This window comes from Carassius carassius, chromosome 32, assembly GCF_963082965.1.
Source record: "Carassius carassius chromosome 32, fCarCar2.1, whole genome shotgun sequence".
Classification (NCBI taxonomy): domain Eukaryota; kingdom Metazoa; phylum Chordata; class Actinopteri; order Cypriniformes; family Cyprinidae; genus Carassius; species Carassius carassius.
Window position 1 is genome coordinate 11,268,298 of NC_081786.1, and position 21,283 is coordinate 11,289,580.

Consider the following 21,283-nt stretch of genomic DNA (forward strand, 5'->3'; position numbering starts at 1 on the left):
CAGTATTTTTGAGTGGTAGCCTGACATCTTTTTTATACTGAGACTGAAAGAGACCGAAATGGAAAAGAGGGCTTAAAAGTTAGTTAGTGTTTGACAATCTGACAATGAGGACTTCTAGGCACAGAAAAATACTAGTATTCAGTATTGAAAACACATGAAAGACATTTTTTATAACTTATTTTTATATAACTATATGGTTTATGGTGATTTTTAAAACTATCTTCTAGAAAATGTGGTTTCAGAGGCAAGTGTCTGCAAGCAATCAATTTTTTCAACTGAGCCAGTCAATAATTACAGTTGAGTTCTATTAACCGCTAAACTAAGCTACTGATTTTGGCATTTTGGTGTACAATGCATTTATCATTATTCCCTTAAAATCTCTCACCTAAAAAACCCACACTCAACTGTTTACTTAGGTGAATAATATGTAGAATGATGCCTGTTTCAAATTCAAGTTTAGGCCTGTATTCAGGGGTTAATTTTATTTTTACTGTATTATGAAATAATCACCAGATGATCACACTTGACTTGAACATTTGAACATTTTGTTGCTTAACATTTGGCTATTCAAAAACGTGAATACTGATTTGAGCTAAAAATGATTAATCATTTTACTTTTAATTTGATCCTACAGCTTCTGCTTATGAAAAGAAAATTCCACACTATATAAAAAAACAACAACATAAAAATAGGGCACGATGTATTGTATTAAAATGAAGGAATTTTCCATATTTATTAATAAATATAAATATATATATATATATACTACGGGTGATTTACCTAGATTTTTACAGTTGTTTATTTTACAAGTTATTTTATTTCCATAAAATTAATGGATTGTCCTGGCTGACAATTATGAGTACATTGTCCTTTTTGTTTTTTTTTCATAGTGCACTAAAATGTACAAAACATCCAAGCAACAAAAAAAAAATACATATTAACAATAATATTAAAACCAAAATCCCCTGAGGTAATGTCCACTATAATCCATAACAGAGACGTAAGATTATGTTCTAAAACCCATATGGTGTTATTTGAAATAACATGGTGACTTTTTTATTTATCTGTTACAATATATGGTAACACTTTAAAATAACCTTCACTAAGAATATTTGCATTATATAATGCTCAACAGATGAAATAGTTGAAATACCGTAAAACTAAATATATTTGTATATCAATATGTAGATACATGTACATGTGTATAGATTAATTAGAAAATAATAGTCAGAAGAGTACACACTCACTGCACTTCAGCACTGAAGTTTTTCCTGTTGATCACTTGGAGTTTTCAGTGCTTGCTGTTGTTTTTCTTTAATCATAAAATCTTCAGTCCCCTGTTTGAGAAGAGAGGAAGTCATATCTGTTAGTTTGTGGAAAGTAAAGTAAAATGCCTCTTTTTTTCCCCTCAGAAGTGATAAAAGACCTTGTTTACCTCTGAGTCAGAAAGAGGACCAGAACAAATCAAAGACATTCAAGGAGATGAATGCACTCTGTTGCAGTGTTTAGAACTCAATAAACCTACACAGAGAATGTAGAACATTTCGTATCTTATTCTATCAATGTGCCAGCTGATTACAGAAAATAAATCTCAACAATGCTTAATTGTCACAGATATTTATCTTCTGTCAAGCTGAAAATGAAAAATATTCACACCAATTTACAAAGACAGTAGCGAAGGGCATGAGATGAAAAAGAGGGCAACACAAAATATATCAGTTTCCTTGTTCTTCTCAAAAGCATTAAACTTTCCATAAAGGGAATGTAAAATTAGCAGGTATTCAAGGTTAAGTTGAAACGTCTTGGTTATGTAAATAACCCTGAAAGAGGGAACGGAGACATCATGTCGATGACCAACGAAATTTGGGATCTCGCTGGAGAGACTGTAAGGATCCACCCGCTGGCCCAAATAGCAGAATCCAGCGGCCTGGTAGAAGGTTTAATGCATATTCGGTCTTTTACTTGCGCTTCTGAATTTATCAGAATTTAGTGTAAATTTATTCTACTCCGTGTTCAATCTGACTCCAGTTTTAAGTGATCACTGAATTTAGACAATGTTTCTATTTAAAAACTAATCACAAAAGTTGATTATGTATCAATTTTGATATTTGATTATTCCAGACACACTTTACTTTCAATTATCCGTTCACTGGGTACCTTATGTCTCTTTTAAGTCTCACACTAGCTTCACGTGGATCTTACGATCACAAACTCACCAGTCTGATGTTAGTCAGAGGATGTAGGTAGGTTAATACATGTTTTGCTTGCCGCCTACTGCTTGCTTATGACAAAAGTGTAGTTTATTTAGTCTTTTCCCATACAACTTGCTAACAGCAGCGATAGACAGAAATCAGAAGGTCTCCGATGACGTGCCTACTGTTCCTATCATTCTCGAGCCTTCAGTTTGACCTATCCAAACCATAGATTTGCGGTAACAAAAGCCTCCTCACAGTTTATTAGTCCTTATGATTTCAGAAGAGTTTAGGATAAATCATATATAACAATTTATTATTAGTCAGGTAAAATTGTATCATGTCAATTACATAATGAAACAATTAGAAGCCAATTTAGAAAGGATAGTGCAATTGTGAATCACATTGTAACCACGTGGCAACCTTGCTCCTGCACAGACACTGTAGCCATATGGGGAATGGCCAAGTGATCCACACAGGAGACAAACAAATTTAACATAGTCACACATGTAACAGTTATTCTAATTTAAGGCACATGGTCTAAAATGTATAGCAAAGCACTGAGGTGTTTTAGAGAATAAACTTAACTAGCCAATGTGCGCAGGTAGTAGCACAAACAACTATACAGTGTGCTCTATGGGCACAATGTGTTCAACACAATTACATTTTTGAATAAATAATAATATAACTGAATTCAGAAAGATACATAGTATGGAGCATATGAGATACACTCCACACTATGGGCTGATCTGACTACAGAATCGCCCAGTATTGTTTTGTCACTTCTCTTAAATACTCAGACCAGACAACAAAGAAATCTTCAAATCTGTTGTAAAAACATAAAAGGTCATTTTGGTTCAATAGGTTCCCGTGGTCACATCAGGGTCACACCTGGCTGGAGTTAAACATTCTCAAAGACCCCTAAAGGGGGACACACCCCCTTCTCAGCAGAACACAATTCTACAAAAGTTCTTAATCTTTCTCATAATATAAATGACTACTGTGAAATTGAGACCATTTTTACCAATTGGAGAGAGACATTTAAAATTATACTAGACATGAAGTGGAAAAAACAACATTTTCACAAGATATAACATGGCATATGGATATTCTTGCTTTTGGGGAGAAGAGTGAGAGTCAGAGTCAAGGAGGGGAGAGGAGAGTTCCCTCTTTTAGACATCTCAGTGCCTCAACCCATTTGAGGTGAGAACACAGGCCCGTAGCTCTACAAATATCAATCAGCGAGGCGCCACGAGCCAGCACCCAGGAGGATGCAACACTCCTAGTAAAGTAGATCATAACCTGAGCAGGCAGAGCACACCCTGTGCCTGATAAGCCAGGGTGATGGCAAAAGCTCCATAATGCCGCTTTTCCACTGAATGGTACATCATGTTACGGTTCGGTACGTTTCACTTTTGTTTGTTTTTCCCACTGGGTACAGTACCTGGAACCTGGTACATTTTTAGTACCACCTTGGTTGAGATTCCAAGTGAACCGTACTGTCACCAAAACATGACATGTAAACTCTGCTCATCACTGATTGGCTAGAGAGAATTGTCACTACCTGCATCCCTGAACTTGTGACACAAACACAACTGAATCCCTAGATTTAAATCCGCACAGCCAGTGAAGAATTGAACGTAACTGCTTTGAACAAGCACACCTTTTTTTAACAACCAAAAATGACTGTTTTGTGATCTGTTGAGGAAGTATAGACATTCCTCTCATTGATAGCAGAGGAGCGGATCCAGCAAGAGCTTGATGGGGCTACCCAGAGTAAAAAAGTTTTTCAGGAGTTACAGAGTCCTTACATTTTAGAGGCGGCACAACTATAACAACATGTGTATAATCCCACTCTAAAACGGACGGTACAAAAATGCAAAGCAACACAAACTGAGCCTAGGTCGATACCTACCACGCAGTACAAAATAGCCATAAATTACTCAAGTGCTGTTAAGAGAAAGAAACAAAGATTCTTTACAATTAGAAATTTCTGCAATGGTTTACAGTTTAATGCAAACTAATTTTAACGGCATTAATTTTATTAACACACGATTAACGCAGTGCACATTTTCTGTTTGGCCTGTGGCATAGCCCGGTTGTAGAAATGGAGATGCACAGTGTTGCCAACTTATCGAATTTTCAGACCCCTTTAGCGACTTTTTCAACGCACTGGCCAATCACTGCACACCTCGCTTTTCAGAATGATGAGCTTTTGTGTTTCAGAAAGGCGGGGCATAGAGGAGCAACAATAATGTACATTATGTGGAAAATAATGTATTTTTTAACCTTAAACAACATAAACACCAAATACACAAAATAATATTCTTTTTAGCAATGTCATATGACTCCTTAATGGGTTGCGTTTCAGTCACTATTTCATATTCATTCCATTGTCTGACAAACAATGGAATGAAAACCGATTTATTGAGAATTTAGCTGCATCAAAATACAGTACAGTATGGGGGCACAGAGAGGAAAACAAATAATAATAATTAATGATAAATGTACAGTATGTTCAGAAGAAGTGAGCTGCCCTGTCTGCAAAGATGTAAACAGGCTTGTGTAAGTACATTTTTAAGTGCAAGAAAGAAACGTATAGGGATCCTGGTACCTATATGTTATTTTTTCTTTTGTCATCTATGACCTTTAAAACATGTCTAGTCTTCATGCTCTATGTTGACTATGGTTTCACTAATAATAAACATATGTATGTATGTATATATATATATATATATATATATATATATATATATATATATATATACCATAACCTTTTGAAGTTTAATCATCACATTAAGCCATATCGCAATTTTGGTCTTTCTGTCCCCGAATTTAAAGGGTTAGTTCACCCAAAAATGAAAATTAGCCCATGTTTTACTCACCCTTAAGGCATCCTAGGTGTATATGATTTTCTTCTTTCAGGCGAATCCACTTGGTGTTATATGAAAAATTGTCCTTGTTATTCCAATCTTAATAATGGCAGTGGGTGGGTGTTTTTTTAAGTATTCCAAAAGAAGTCAAATAAAGCATATCCATCTATAATAAAATATGCCTCACATGGCTCCGGCTGGGTGAATAAAGCCCCCCCCCCCCCCCCCCCCGGGATGCACTTTATTTGACTACTTTTGGACTGTTGAAAAAGCACCCACCCACTCACACAACTACGACATTATACCGTCCCACTAACAATATTTTTTTTTTTGGGGGGGGGGGGGGGGGGGTCAAATACAAACGCTAGGACGCATTGGATCTTTCCAATGAAAACTTCACACATGAAAAAAAAAAAACTACGCTAACTTACAGTAAATAATATAGTGTTTTTTTAACCATACTATAGTGAAGTGTATTATTATTAGTATTTACAACACTTTTTAATGAATGCTACAGCATACTGTAGTTTTAACTACAGTGAACTGACCAACTGCGATACTGTAGTATACTTTAGTTTTTACTACAGTAAACTGTAGTATATTTTAGTATAATATAAAATATAAACTTATAAACTTTAATTCAATTGTTTTTGAATGAATAAGTGAAGAAAAAAACAATTATTAGGGGCAAAAAGCTTCCTGTAAAAAGCCACTTTGGAAGAATGAAAATTGAATTTTCTTGTACCCCACACTGCTACAACAAAAGCACTATTTGGAGTCAGTTTAGAAACACTATATTCTGTTGGTCCCAGCACCTGTCAGCAGACACATCACTCAAAAGTAGCAATTCAGCCACTCTGCCTTTTTCATTTTAATGACATTCAGACACTTTTCTCCTCTCTCGCGTAATGCAGAAGTCCTTGCGTCTCTTATTCTCTCCTAACGGCTGATGATATGTGAGATTATCTTCTTCAGTGAGCGGCTGATGACACTACACGAGTCCTTGATGAGGAACAGCGTTTCTTCAACACCCAGTACCAGTTAATCTGCTGAGCAGTTCTGCAATCAGCGAGCACAGTGGCCATCCAGGACCATCAACGGTGATTACCGAGCTGGCGAGATGCACCCCGTGTCGACCTTGCGGGCTGCTAATGACGGGGGAGAATCTAATTGTGAATCAGACGAAGGCCAAGGCACTCTGGACAGCTGCAGGCCCATCAAACAAGATATGAATGCGTGGAATTCAGATTTCTTCAACCAGCCTATGTTATGTAAATGAACAAATGATCACCCTACGAAAGTGGTCACCATGACAACACCCCACTTTTGACCACTTCACTAGGAAGTGAGAGATGGAGATGTGTGGAATAAGCAAAGGTGCTTCGGGCCATCACCTAGTCAAGATACAGTAGTGATTATTGTTTTGTGTTGACTGTGCATAAGAGCATGTGGGGACATTTGTAATTTGAATATGGTAAGATTCCGGTGTCAATGGCTTTCACTTATTTTACCTTTGCAAAAGATTATATTGTGCTGCTTTATGTTGCAAATTTTTATCTTTTATCATATCATAATCACACTTACTTTATTATCATAATCATAATCACTATGGTTTGTAGCACCAACAGGTTTCCTGAACTTTGTTATTATTCTAGTTATTTACCTATATTCTAAAAAAAAAAAAAGCTAATACTTCCATTGCAAAATAAGGCGGATAACTCCTGTAGAAGCCTAAATCCAAACACATCTCCACCACCAGCAGAGGGAGATGTTGCTGCTGTCATCTGCTGAGAATCCACTGCAGAGATTCTTTCTGAAACTAAACAAGAGTACAGTTTTTGAGCTGAAAACCCTCACACACGCCACACATTCTTCTCATGTTCAATTCAAAACATTGTATTATTGTCTTCAAAATGAAGAACTACGCAGAGCATCTCAGGGCCATATTTAATACCCAAATTGTTGCTTTTTTCTCAGTGGTTTTCATTGGTCTATGTTAGAGTCACTAGATAAAAAGAATTGGAAATGCAGATAGCAAAAACATGATGTAGTAGTCATTCATCTTTTTAAATATTGAACAAAAAAAAAAGATAGATAATTACCCCCCCCCCCCAAACAAATGCAGTTAATTCATGCAAAAAACACAAAAGAACAGCAAAAAATGTGTGACTTTAAAGCAGTGAGTAGAAACAGGCTCTATTAGTTCATAGTTCAACATGTAATTCCCAAAAGCACATTCAGGGTTTGGAATTAATCCAAAGCGCCTGTGAGGCACTGAGCAAGACAACAGCCATGTGTGACCTTACCAGCGTCTGCTGTGGGTCAGCAGCTAGGGTTCGGTTGGTATGGAGACAAAACTGACTATCAAGAATCTGCATTAACTGAGCGGAAAAAGGGCAGAGCATGACCCAGCCACAGGGATGTTTAGGATTAGAAAGTGTTGCCAAATACGTAAGCATTGACCCAAATGCAAATAACAAACACACACACAAACTCTTTCAGACTATAAACACAAAATCACAGGCAAACACATAAGAGTTTTTCCAAGTCTACAGCTTTTAACTGGAAAAATGTTTACATAAAAAAGAGAGAGAGAGTTCCCCTTAGGGAAATTTAGGGTGCTCGTTGATCCAAGGATAAGTAAATTTGAAAAGAAACATGCCCAATCAACAAGGAAATGTTGTTTGATGCTTTTTAACATTAAAGTAATTAGCAGTCTCCCTTTTGAAATGGTTCCAATTATTTTTGTTTATTTAGTCAAAGACAAATAAATATTTTTCTGTTTATTCATGTCGTAAGACACCAAGCACTCAGGAAGTGAGGATAGGCGAGAGAGAAACTGAAAAAATGTGCGTGAAAGGAGACAAAGCAGTGGAGAGAAGGGATGGGGTGAGGGGTGTCCATTTGTCTTCAGATGAGGAGGGAGATGCCAGATTTGGGAGGTTTGGATACCCTATTGATGCCCCCAAAAAGCACCCCCCCCCCTCCTTTTTTTCTTTATCCCTCGATTGCATCTTTTATTTCTCCCCCCTGCTTTCTTATCCTCAGACAAGCCTCTCTAACTCACAGTTCTGAAGGAACACTCAGCTCGGTAAGTAAAACAGCACTGAGAGAAACAAGTATATGTCATTTTTCAGCTGTTTTTTAAATGCAGGTGCCTGAGTGGCATAAAAGGAGGGGAAATATCATATCTGTGCTAGTTTTGTTCATGAGGATGACGATGGTGGGATGTGATTTGGTGCATCATCAGGCCGTTTTTTTTTATTATTATTATATCCATTTAAAACATTTGAAGACTTAAACATGTAGTCTGCATCATGTCAGTGTTATTTTATTAGTATCATACTTTTATAAATTATTATTTTTACTAATATGTTGAATAAGTTATTTTTTTATCTATTTATTTAAATATGCCTGTATTTTTTCTGCTCATTATTTTCATTTTTTTGTTTGTTTTATTTTATTTATTTTATTACAGTTTGACTAAATGAAAATGAGAAATGTTATCTCAAAGTTATGATTTTTTTTTTTAGTTTTATTTTAGTTATCTCTAATACATCTCTATTATTTAATGTAACACGTGTATTTATGGATTTAGCTTTAGTTAACTATAATAACCCTGCATTATTTTTTCCTCTGTTTTGCAGGTGCTGTGATTTTGTCTCCATTCTGAGGGTTCTGTGTGTACTCTAAACTAGGGATTTCTCCCATTCTTTAACCTGCATTCACACAGCCATGGGAGGGCAGAGTCTACTCTTCATCTTTTCCCTCATCTTCCTCATCCCGTCATTCTCTGAGGCAAAAAAGAAGTCCAAGCAGCCATCAGATGCAGTGACTGGATCAGAGAGTAAGGCAGTAAATCCCGCGCTGGGGTCAGGTCAACTAAGCACTAAGGATGGGCACCGCTGCACCTGGGAGACGCTAGAGAGAGGAGCTAACATCCTGCTCCAGGTGAGTTGCACCGTCCCAAATGAGGAGGGGCTCGGACCTCACTACACATGCCAGTTTGCAGGAAAACCTCAGGAATGCTCCGTCTACAGCACTCAGTCCTCCCAGTACTGGAAACAGGTGGTGAGCAAACTGAAGAAACGAAAGAATGCTTGTGAGGGGGAGAAAGTCCTGAAAACACGCCTGTGTAAAAAAGCACCCAGTGCATCTCACATGAAACTCACAGAGAGAAGCAGAGAAGAGACCACCACGCACATGAGCAAGGGAATGCCACGGAAAACGGAGGCACCTGTAAGGAAAGAAAAAGTAGTACAGAAAGAGAAGGAAGGGGAGGTGAAGAAAGAAGAGGATGAGGGCTTCGGAGAAGTAGTGAATGATGGATTCTCAGACATGGAGCCCGCTGTGAGCTACTGTGGAGATGGATGGCATTCTGTCTGCAACTTCTTTGTCAAGTTTTTGGATGGTTAAAAAGAGAAACATCTGCTATCATTGCTTTCTCTGACCCAGGGGAGGATAATAATGTTGTTGCATGTGGAAAAGACCGAAAAACAAACATGTCGGGTGTCAAAAATACGTCTAAGCAAAAGTTCATCATCTAGTTCGACATCATGGATAAAAAAATCCTGTTGAGAAGAGGAAGACAAATAGGCAAAGTAGTTTATGTATAATATTTAACAAACACACTAATCAAAATAACTATGATCTTACAATTAATTACTTTATACTGTATATATTCGAAATAAACCTGATTGAACTTTTTATAGATATTAATAATTGTATTTTGTATTCGTAAATATACTCATTATAAAAATTGTTGTATATGACTATTGCAAATAATATTCAGATCAATAAAAAACAGATTTAATGAATTAAATATGTATATATTCTTAAAAGCAAAACTGTATAAATATATTACAAAATAAATAATTCCATCATTCATCACTTATAGATCGCAGTGCTTATAGGTGTTTGTCAGTGAGTATGTTGTATTCAGACAGCAGTGGTTTTATCTGCTGTGCACTCAGCATCAGTAGTCAGCCATATCAGTGGTCTAAAATGACGGTCACAGGAAAAAGAGGATCTCATGCGATAGTTCATATCGATGAAATGTACTATTCAAGGCTTTCACTTTACCCCTGGTGAGCCAATTGGACAAGAAGAGAAAAATATTGTGGGGAGAATATGGCCTTTTGTTCAGGCTTTTCTGTAGTCTCACAACTGCCTAGTGACACATTTAATAAACAAGCTGTGCAGCTAAATTTTTGGACAAAGAAGCTAGATTTAAAGTCATCTATTGAAGGCTTAGAGCATTCTGAGTCAGCCAAGCGATCAGAGATAGATTACAATATTTTGCTCATAGTCACAAATGGATTTCATCAATAGACTCAGTGGCAGGGTTAATACAGCAGATTCATCTTTTCAACTAAATGTTTGAGGAACTATATTACATAGATATCTAAAGCCCTCTGGAGTGTAGGTGTTTTAAGGATAAATGGAATCCTACTGACTTTGCTTTGTTAAAATCAACTCATCTGTAAAAGCGACTGTCATGTGTGCCAAATTGGTATCTGGCATAAAGAACGTCTGTAGTGCATGATCGGATCACCCAGAAATACACAATTTGAAATTTTCCATCTATGCTCCTGGCACCAATGTTGTCTCAACATTTAGAGACAATTGGAAAATATTATATGACTTTATGACTGTCCTAACAGCAATATTGAATAATGCTTAATATATATAATAGGACCCTATAAAATACATTAAATTTTTTCCCCCCAAATTCTGTTTTATTTTATTTTTTCCAGTTTTAATTTCTCCAGACTATGTTTTAATGTTTAAATTACATTTTATTAAAGCATGCACAATGTAACAGCAATTTATAAAAAAAAAAAAAAAAAAAATGATGGCCCAATAAAATACATAAAAAAAAATTAATTAAATAAATGTAAATAAAAAAAATTAACTAATTAAATTTAGTTTTATTTTTACCAAATTCTGTTTTCCATTCTTTTTCTGGATTACATTTTTTAAAAATAATTTAAAAATTCTGGTAAATATTTTCTTCTGGTAAATATTCCTTAAAAATAATGTTTTAATAATAATTTTATTAGTAGTAGAAGGCTTAGCATTACATGAAGTAATATACCTCCGTCACAGTTTCTTCAAGTTAAACCAAACAAATGTTGATGGATTCCTGTGAAGACATTTAATTTCTGTTTGTATATGCTATGATGAAATACATTTTTTATGACAAAAATTTTTTTAAATGCTCATGAAGTGACTCAGAAGTTTTAACAATGCACCTAAAAATACTGAATGGAGTCATTAAGTAAAACTGAAAAGAATTTGATCAAATTTCTTTGTGAATTGAATCGATTGGTTCTGAATTTGTAAAAATCGTTCCTTATTCAATACACAACTTCTCAAAGATTGTGCTCTTGAGTCTGAACTAGCAACAATGAATTGCATTTACTGTCAAGGCCAACATGATAGACATGTTTAGAGAAAGACTTTTCAGTGATTCTCTTTTCTCACTACAAAAACAGCTGTCTCACCAAGAGAGAGAGAGAGAAAAAAAATATTTATTTAAAAGAACTAATCCCCCTTTTTTCTCAGCCATGAAAAAGCACTAAATAGTGTGTGGGTTCTGTTGTGTGTATGTGTGTGTTTGCCTCTGCAGGGGGTTTGAACATATTTGTTTGAGATTATTGGTAAACAACTAGGTTGATCTCATGTGTGAATGGTAAATGACTTTAAATTCCACAATATTAATCAGTCTTCAGACAAGCAATATGAACAAGCATTATGTATGTGAGAGGGATACCTGAGTCAAGACCTTCAGTCTCCTTCAATCCTCTTTTTAGATTTATCTTACTGTTTCGACTTTAGATTAAACCATGTAGCCCACTGTTTGTTTTGTTAATTTACTACATGCAGAACATGACACTTTGGGTTGAAAGTGGCCATCAAACTCTCTCCAGAGAAAAGAGAGAAGAGGAAAGCAGTGTCTGAGTATAACTAAAAAAAAGTAGCAGACCTACTAACCTTTTCCACATGAGACGGAAATTGTTAGATTGAGTCCCTGGCGTTGTGAAGGCACCTAATTTGCTGTAACTAGATAAGTAGCATGAGATTCTCATAGTAGTAAAGATTTTACAGGAACAAACTAAGGTTTCCGACCAATACAGTTGTGTAAGACGAGCAAACTCAGTATTGTAAGGGAAACAGGTCAATTTAGCTCAAAGGGAATCATTTAAGATTTTAAAGGGAATTTGAACAGAATCACTGTTTCACGGCTGATCACTGAGACGCCCTGCGATTCACTGAACGAGCCGTTTTACATCAAATCTGTGCTGGATATTAATATCCAAAGTATAGTGAAAACACTATCAATTAGCACAGTAACAAGATCGGCAGTTTAAGACATTAACTTGTAAGCACAAAACACAAGATACTTCTCTTTTCAATATGAATAAGGCTTTATTAGATAAATCTAAGACATATAAACTAATCTAACACATAAACGCACGCACTCACACATTCACACAAGTTGCAGGAAGATCGAAAGTTAGGGAAAGATGAGTTTAAGAGAATGGAAATGTGGAATCCCAAGTTTACAGCAATACGATAAATTGCATAGACATGAACAACCATCAATCAATTAATTAACCCTCGCATTGAGTTCCTTGATGAGGTTAAAATTATATTAGATACACCAGTAAAGGTCAGAGTCTGGAGGTACATTCCCTGTGTAAATTTGTCGTTGAAAGGTGGTTTCCCGATGTCGCTGATTGGCTGGAAGTTCAGTAGTCGCTGAAGTGACGTCTTGGGAAGCCCGTGGCTGGGCGTTGGCTGAAGACGCAGAGTTGTGTGGCTGGTTGAAGTTGAACGGGCACTTGAGGTCTGACACGGCGTTACAAAACTTAACTCAGAACACGAAACTCTCAAACGGAAAGGAAAAGAAGTAAAGTTTGACGAAACTAGGTGGTGTTTCTTCTCATCGTGGCTAAGTAGCAGCAGGCGTGCAGGCCGAAGCACGCTGGAACCGCGCTCATAGAACAGCTAACAGTGATGACTAACAGCATGGCTAAAAGCTAAAGCTAGGAAGCAAAGCTACAAGCTAACAGCTAAAAGCATACTAAAAGCTGGCATGACTGATAGCAAAAGCAAAGCTAAAACTAAAAGCAAACATGACTAATAGCAAAAGCTAAGAAGCATAGCTAAAATTAAAAAAAAAGCAGGCATGACTAATAGCAGAAGCTAAACGCAAGCTAAAAGCAAGATTTTATTGTGTCCTAAGTATTTAAACTGGCCTGTTGGCCACACCTCAAATGTTGTCTTGACCAATCAGATATTGTCTTGGCTCGGGGGTATCATAAATCATATGTTATCTTATCAAGCACATGGTCCGAATTTTCCCGCTCTTGCAGGGTCTAATTTTGGACATGATTCCTATAACAAGAATAGGATACATTTGACAAATAACTGATGGTCATGACTGTTTCAAGCTAACAGATTCGAATACATACATACTAGACATGAATATGTATCCTTAAGCTATCCAATAGTTATTAAAAGACATACACAATAAGTGATTATAACATGATAGTCAAATGTGTGGGTTACATATAAATGAATATGGAGTGAAGCGATGGACTGATATTCATTTAGAAGTCTTTTTGAGTTCATTTTGGTCCATATATATGTAGAAAAGACAGTTTTCTGTGCCATTATCTGACAAAGATTTCTGTGGAGAGCAGAGGTTAACGGCCCCCCTTAGGAATTTCAGTCTGGTTCTGCTGGGGGAAGTCAATCCAAAGGATCTTGTGTATAACTCTCATGGGTTTACATGTGATGTCCGGTGTTGCATCTCAATTACTTTGACAATCTCTTCTCCGAATTGAAATTGTCAATAATTGTTCTAATGGTGTTAATGTCGAAAGCTGTTCTGTGAAAGAGTTGGTTGGTTGGTTTACTTGTTTCTGACTTGTGGCACTAGAACTGATTTATGACCTCCGGTTGCCTTCCTGAGGAATTTGGCTCATGTTTCAACCACAGCCCTGATCGACTCTTTTATTTGTCTGATTCGGGTCATATCCGCTACAGTATTAATATCGGAGCAAAAGAAACAAACAAGCTTACCAGAACGGTCCTCTCGAATAGCATAAGCGTCGAAAGGTCATTCTCTGTTCATCCTTCTTTTTGATTTCTTTTTGTTCTTTTTAATTCAAATCACCCTGTATTTACCTTTCTCAAATGAACAGAGAGACACATTCAGTTCAAGTATTTTAACATTCAACAAGGACAGTTAAAAAAGGATTGAAAATAGTTAATTTACTTACTGAGAGCAAATGTCCCTGAGAGCAAAAAAAGTAAACAGAATTAAACACAATAAAACATGGTTTTATGCCTATCATCTCAGAAACCCGACCTGACTTCCAAATGAGAAAATACATTAGATAACTATATATATATATATATATATATATATATATATATATATATGTTGCATAAATTATGCTCTCAGTAGCCTACTTTATTAAGTACACTCAAATTTATCTTTTTTTTGTGAAAGACATCTGAAATGCTTAGTAAAATTACAATGTTTTTGAATCTTACTAAATACTTAAGTGGTGAACTATTGTTCATTACACACTGTTTTTTGAGACAGAATCTCAATGAGTTGCATGTCTTCAGCAGTCAATCGAACAAATACACACTCAAACACACGCACACACACACTTTCTTTCTAACAAAGACACATTACTTGCTAAACAGACTGGCTCTTAGCCTGTGTACATAAATCAAATGTTTAAAACAGGCATTCATCCACATGCCCCATTTAAGGCACCCTTTCCCATCCCAATCAACAGGGAAACAACACCATCCTCCCCAAAACCCAGTTGGGACCCCTGAGAATCATACAAAGGGGCTCAAATGCTTCCCACATCAGAACCGTATTGTACAAAGTATAGAGAAGTGATCCATTCGGATAGCCTTGCAATGTTCTAATCTCCAGCCTGGCCTCATGCCACATTTACCCTCTTGAGCCTTACAACGATCCAATGGAAAACTCCAAAGAGTGATACAATGCACAATAAATTAGTTCTGACATAGTAGAGGTTAGAAACTGTGCCATGTGGAAACACAGGGCTCATGGGTTATTTGCCCAATAAGAAAATAACAAGACATCAGTGACTGTTTGTGAAGGATTAATTTGTTCATGGTCTCAGAATTTCTGATGCCTCATGGAATTCAGCTTTTAAAAAGCAGGGAAAAACTTTACAAAGATTAAAACACACAAGTTTTTTTGCAGGCTCTGTATCTTGTGTCAGTCTGCATCTTGGCACACACCACCACATTGCTTCATTAGTGGAAGCAGCAAGGTTATTTTTTAAGATGATTCATTGAAAACAGATAAAGCAGCCAATCCCAGTCTTACAATAATATATTGAAAATTTGTACACACTAACAACTGCAAAACACATATTTGTAGCCTACAGAAGAACTGATTGAGTCTGATTCAATGCCTTTGAGCTCTGATCAGAACAACAGCTTCTCCTGCTGAATAAGAGATATTAATTCAGATTTTCAAGACACACCTGCAGCCCCAGGACAGTGGACCAAGTTAACAAAATTCTAAAGGGTTCATTGATTATGATTTTGCCTTTTTAACTTAAGCTAATGTGTAATGTTGATGTTAGAGCATAAACAACATCTGAAAACTTACAATGCTGAAAGTTCAATAAAAAAGGGAGATATTGTTATATATATATATATACATATATATATATATATATATTCTTACAAAAAATAAATGAATAAAATAAATTAAAATTTAAAATTTAAGAAAAACTCATCACTTAATTTATTTTGAATATACTTATTTAATTATTAATTAAATTATTAAATTAAACACATATATTATTAAATAACTATAAAATACAAAAAATTAAATAATTATAAATAGTAAGTATCTAATTATTCATTGTGGATACATTTCTGTGGGTTTGGGTCAGCTCTAGGCTATTATTTGTTCTGTAAAAATCTTTGACTGTGGCCTCCAAACAAAGAAAATGAGACATTTACACCAGTAAAACATCATAACTTCTGAACTTGCATTCAGTGGTCAGTAGAAGTCTATCAAAGCTATTAATAACACGTTATTTGCATTTGTCTCTTTTCTAAGTTTGTGAAGTTGCAGGTTTGCAACATGTCAAATAAGCCTCTATGCCAGGTTTTTTTTAGACTGTTGGTTGGTGTGGTGCATCGACCCAAACCTAGGTAGTCAGGAAAGCATCTGGCTGACTGATTGGCTGATTTGTGTCATGTGTTTGTAAATCTGGCTGACACAAGATAGTCCTGTGAAACAGTCTGTCTGTACTTGAGGGTGTTGAAATATATGTGACTTACCACACTGTTTTATATTACACCACTGTTCTCCTTCTGTAATGATCTATCTATCTATCTATCTATCTATCTATCTATCTATCTATCTATCTATCTATCTATCTATCTATCTATCTATCTATCTATCTATCTATCTATCTATCTATCTATCTATCTATCTATCTGCCTGTCTAAAAGTGTCTCTAAAATAAAATTTTAGTAACCAGGACTCGTGTATTTTATTAGACATGACAGCCCAGCAAAAGTATAAGTAAGGCAGGTGTCGATTAGATTTAAGACTCTACATTTAAAATGAATATGTTCTTTATAGTGTCCACTAGATGGCTTTCTCCACCATTGTATATTGCAGTTGGTAACATTTGCACCGAATAAGACATGGGAGTTTTGTGACACAGTCAAGCTCTCATTTTATTTCAGGCTCGTGTGCCAAAGTCGGGTTTGGCAGCATGACTCGGGGCTTATTATGCAATTGTAACGCTATAGTCTAGTATCTTCATGCCACAGAAGCAATGTTTTGGAATAAGGTCAATGTAAATCCTTGCAGATGTTATTCTACCACAAATGCCACGAAAATGTCAATATTCTTTTTGTGGGCGCAAAAGTTTTTGATCAAATGAAACGTTTTGCTAGCAAATGATTTTTGGTAAAACGCAGAAGTTTTGCGAGCGAACGCAAAGTTTCTCGAGGGAAGGCGAAGCTTAGGAATTTGATTTCCCTTCCTATCTCATATTTTCGCACAACATCTCCGTTCCCTGGGAGTCAAAACCTTGGTCTTGGTGTTGCTAACCAGAGAGAGAGGAGAGTTTTTGCACGTTCGGATCCTTTGCTAGTTTTCGTGCCCCACTGGGCCGATAACCTCTAATCACCAAAACATACAGTCGAATCAGCTTCAACATTTGCACATCAATAAGAAAGGTGCTAAGGTATTGATCACTGAGGTGGACATCTGGCTATTAATATCAATCAATCAGAGTGTGTCGTCACTAAATCGTTAATCAAATAATGATGGTGATAAAATCACGAAACTATGAAAGAAATATGGAAGATCGATTGAGAGAGAAAAAAATTCAGTTTTTAATTAGTATTTTTGTAACTTGCATTAAGGATTTTGACATGGATTGGATGGCCGAAATTGGAGTGCTTGTGAAAGCAGATTATTCTATCACGCTCTAAAGTAATGTAGGCCTATGGGATGGGACCAAAGAGCCATTTGGACCTTGGTGAACACACCAGACGCTGTTGGAACTTAATGGTAGTGTTATATACATTTGTATAAGTTGTTAGTGTCACTGCTAAGTTTAGATTCATGGTTTATTACAATCTTTAGAAAATAAAGATTAACTTTACCCCATGACCTACATTCACAGGGCAAACTACCACGCTCAGTAGATTAAAGATTACCCTGATGCGTTACCTCCAGCTGAATGAAGAAAGTCTTAGATTTACAAGTATTAAATGAAATAGAATATAAACTACAACCATTACCACACCCAAAGATGATGTCAGTTTAACAAAACCACTATAATTGAGTAGATATTCACACGCGAGTGCGATATAATATGCACCGACAGGGGTCCACTGTACTAAATCTATTCTAGTGATGATTAGTCGACACAAAAGTGTCCTGCTCTGTTATTGGTTGGGGTGTGGAATATGCAAATAAGTAGCACTGGGCTGTATTAAAGGACTCGCAGTGTGTGCTCAGCGTGAAGTGGGAGTGTCTGCAGAGGACAGGCTCGGGGATGAACCCCTGAAATCACGAATATTTACTTTAAATTCAGCGCTCTGGAATTGCTTATAAATCCTGTTTCCTCTGCTGTGTGCTTTTCTCAAGAGCCCACTTTATACTGAAACACTTTCTTCACGAGTTCCTCAAGGTAAGAACGTTATTTAAATTAGTAAGGTTAAGTAAAAAAAAAAAAAGTGTTTTCTGGTGCTTCTAGTACAGTTGTTTAAAACAAAAACCCTTTTGTCATGTATATTTTTAATTAATCTTTTTATTAAAGTTTATATATATATATATATATATATATATATATATATATATATATATATATATATATATATATATATATATATATATATATATAAAACAAAAAGTGTTATGGTTACCTGCTTGGGCAACTCGAAGTTCGCAAATCTCTTTTTCCAAAACTTTTGTAGTTACTCAAATGTTTGAAAGTGAAGTGAAGCACATATATTTATATCTGAAATCAAAATGTATATACATACATTTGCAGGTAAAATCTAAATACTTTTAAGAGCCCTTCACCTTTTTGTTTTGACTTCCTGTGGGGGGCTCTCACAATCTTGTCATTTACACTCATGTCTAATTTGTGTTGTGTTGCTTCATAAAGGCAAACTGCTTCCTCCTAGAATATAATTTTGCAGCAGAATATCTTGAGAAACATTTTAAAGACATTGTACTCACACATCTGGGTTGTCTTTTGTCTTTATGTGTTTAGAGTTCTTCATCTCCTAGGTCCACTAATGCCGGGTCCAGTTATGCCCGTGGATGTGGCTATGCAGCTGTACATCACCCATTCTCCCCCACTGCACAGTTTCCTGAGCTCTTATGAAGACTACAGGACACGCAACCTGGTCAACACCTGCTACAAACCCCTGCGGCCCTGCTTGAGCTCCAGAGCCCACCTGGAGCCTCCTTGTCTGGATTGGCAGACCCCAAAATCCAAGGCCAAAAAGAAGGTTGTGTTCGCCGACTCAAAGGGTATGTCATTAACCGTGGTTCATGTCTTCTCAATTTTCGAAAACAGAGAACCTGTTACATCCAAACTGCAGTTTGACCTGGAAGACCTAGAGGACGTCAGAGGAACTCTCCATATAAATTCAGTCCAGAGCAGAATTCTAGACTTTCCACAGCCAGCAGCAGACTACCTAGATTTCCGTAGTCGGTTGCTGAAGAACTTGGTTTGCTTGGAGAGCTGTACCCTACAGGAGCGAGCCCTCACCGGCACCATCAAAGTGCGTAACCTGGCCTACGAGAAGTTGGTTCATGTGCGAATCACTTTCGACACCTGGAAGAGCTTCCAGGATGTGGAATGCACATTTATGAATAATGTCTATGGTTGTCAGGATACAGACATATTCTCGTTTGGCATTGAACTGCCTGGTTATGTGCCCGCTCAGAATAAGGTTGAATTTTGCATTAGCTACAGAAATGGAGAGCAGACCTACTGGGACAACAACGATGGCAGAAACTATGGACTGGTTTCAACATCTTGGCAACAAAACAATACATGGAATTCCACAAACCAGGGAAGGAAACCCAATGAATCCCAAAAGTTAGGCAGGAAAACACAGGACATGGAGGTTTCTAAATGTAAAAGTCCTCTCCAATCCAATGGCATTTTCCCAAACTGGCAGAGTTGGGGGCACATTGCAACCAGTGACCCCTATTGGTGACTTGAGCTCACATAATTAACTATCCACATTTTTGTTGAAAGCTTTTAGCACCAATACATCTCTCGGTATGACAACAGAAGAAGATTAACATTTTGTTAAGAGCTCTTAATATGATTTACCTGCTGATTACTTTACAAGCAGACTTAAATCAGTTATCTATTAGCAGATTAAAGAGGGAACATGGACTTGTTGAAATGGTCACATAGAGTGAACCTTGTTTTTGTGTGAATGTTCCTTCCGCAATACAGCATGTTTTATTATTTTAAGTAAAACTTGTGATGACCCCTTTAATGAAGCGCTAGACCACTAGGGGGTCTCAAGCAAACACTAGAACATCTTTGTTGGTTCATTTTATAAAATGTGCCTTTGTCATAAGTGTGCTAAGAGAAGGTTTTGTTATATATTCTTGCCATTGTGTGCCACATCTGCAGACTGTGCACTATAAAAAATGATACCATGTGAAAATCATTTCTGATAATTTGAAGAGGATATATGTTTGGCAATTTTCAGCAGATTTCCAGTTGAAGATTCTATTATAAGAGATGAACAGTTGGTATGCAACCAGTGAGATTGTCCTTCATATTGAAGGGGTAACCTTTACTGGCTACAAACTTTCAGAAGGGAAAAACAAAGAAATATTAATATTTATCATATTTAATATGTACTCCATGAATAAATCAGACTTGAAATAGATTTGGTTATATTTGATCAAGTTTTAATCTGCAAGATGCACGTATGTTTAGGTACCTCTTTTTTTTTATTCATTTTTGTGTTGGATGTGTTAGAAATTAAATTCAACTGTACACAATAAGCTAAACAAATGGCCTGATAATGGTTTCTGTGCATTAGGATCTGCTCAGCAAATGCCATTGTAAAGCAAGTAGTGTCTTTTGCTAGGTAATTTTTATGTTTTAAGTGCAATACAGTGAAAATGAGTTGAATTGGTTGATATGATGTGAAATCAAATGTTCGAATCAGATGTGAAAGAATGGCTGCATTTTTTGAAAGAAATAATGGATGTCTTGGTAAATGAGTGTGTATTTGGTGTGATTTTTCTAAAATAAAAATTTCACATTTTCAGATTCTGTTTCTCAATAACTGTAGTCAGAATGAGTGAGAATATGTCGGATCTGTCCAGTGTAGACTTCATACTTACTTTCCAAAGTCAAAATGATAACAATATGGTTTTGGTGGCAATTAAGCAGGTTCTCATAAAAAGCATTTATAGGACAAAACACAAGTTATACTGAGAACTGAATTCCTTTAGAGTTTATAAGCAAACTGAGTGCTACTTTGACTAAAGTATTAAAGTTAAGCCCTCAAGCAGTAATAGTAATCATGATAATAATAACAACAATAAATGTTTTTTTTGTAGAAAATAAAATTGTTAAAAAGATTTCTGAAGGATTGTGTGACTGGAGTATTGATGCCAAA

General features: G+C 36.2%; 2 protein-coding genes across 2 annotated transcripts; both read left to right on the plus strand.

Annotated features, from left to right (window-relative positions):
• The first annotated feature begins 8,031 nt into the window (after positions 1-8,031).
• On the plus strand, positions 8,032-9,797 carry LOC132113215 (fibroblast growth factor-binding protein 1-like). The gene is made up of 2 exons (XM_059521032.1): positions 8,032-8,156; positions 8,713-9,797. The coding sequence occupies exon 2, from the start codon at positions 8,801-8,803 to the stop codon at positions 9,479-9,481; it is 681 nt and encodes a 226-aa protein (XP_059377015.1). The 5' UTR covers positions 8,032-8,156; positions 8,713-8,800; the 3' UTR covers positions 9,482-9,797.
• An 8,318-nt stretch (positions 9,798-18,115) lies between these two features.
• On the plus strand, positions 18,116-20,929 carry ppp1r3ca (protein phosphatase 1, regulatory subunit 3Ca). The gene is made up of 2 exons (XM_059520246.1): positions 18,116-18,303; positions 18,892-20,929. Exon 2 carries the CDS (start codon positions 18,917-18,919, stop codon positions 19,847-19,849), a length of 933 nt encoding a protein of 310 aa, XP_059376229.1. The 5' UTR covers positions 18,116-18,303; positions 18,892-18,916; the 3' UTR covers positions 19,850-20,929.
• Positions 20,930-21,283: the final 354 nt, after the last annotated feature.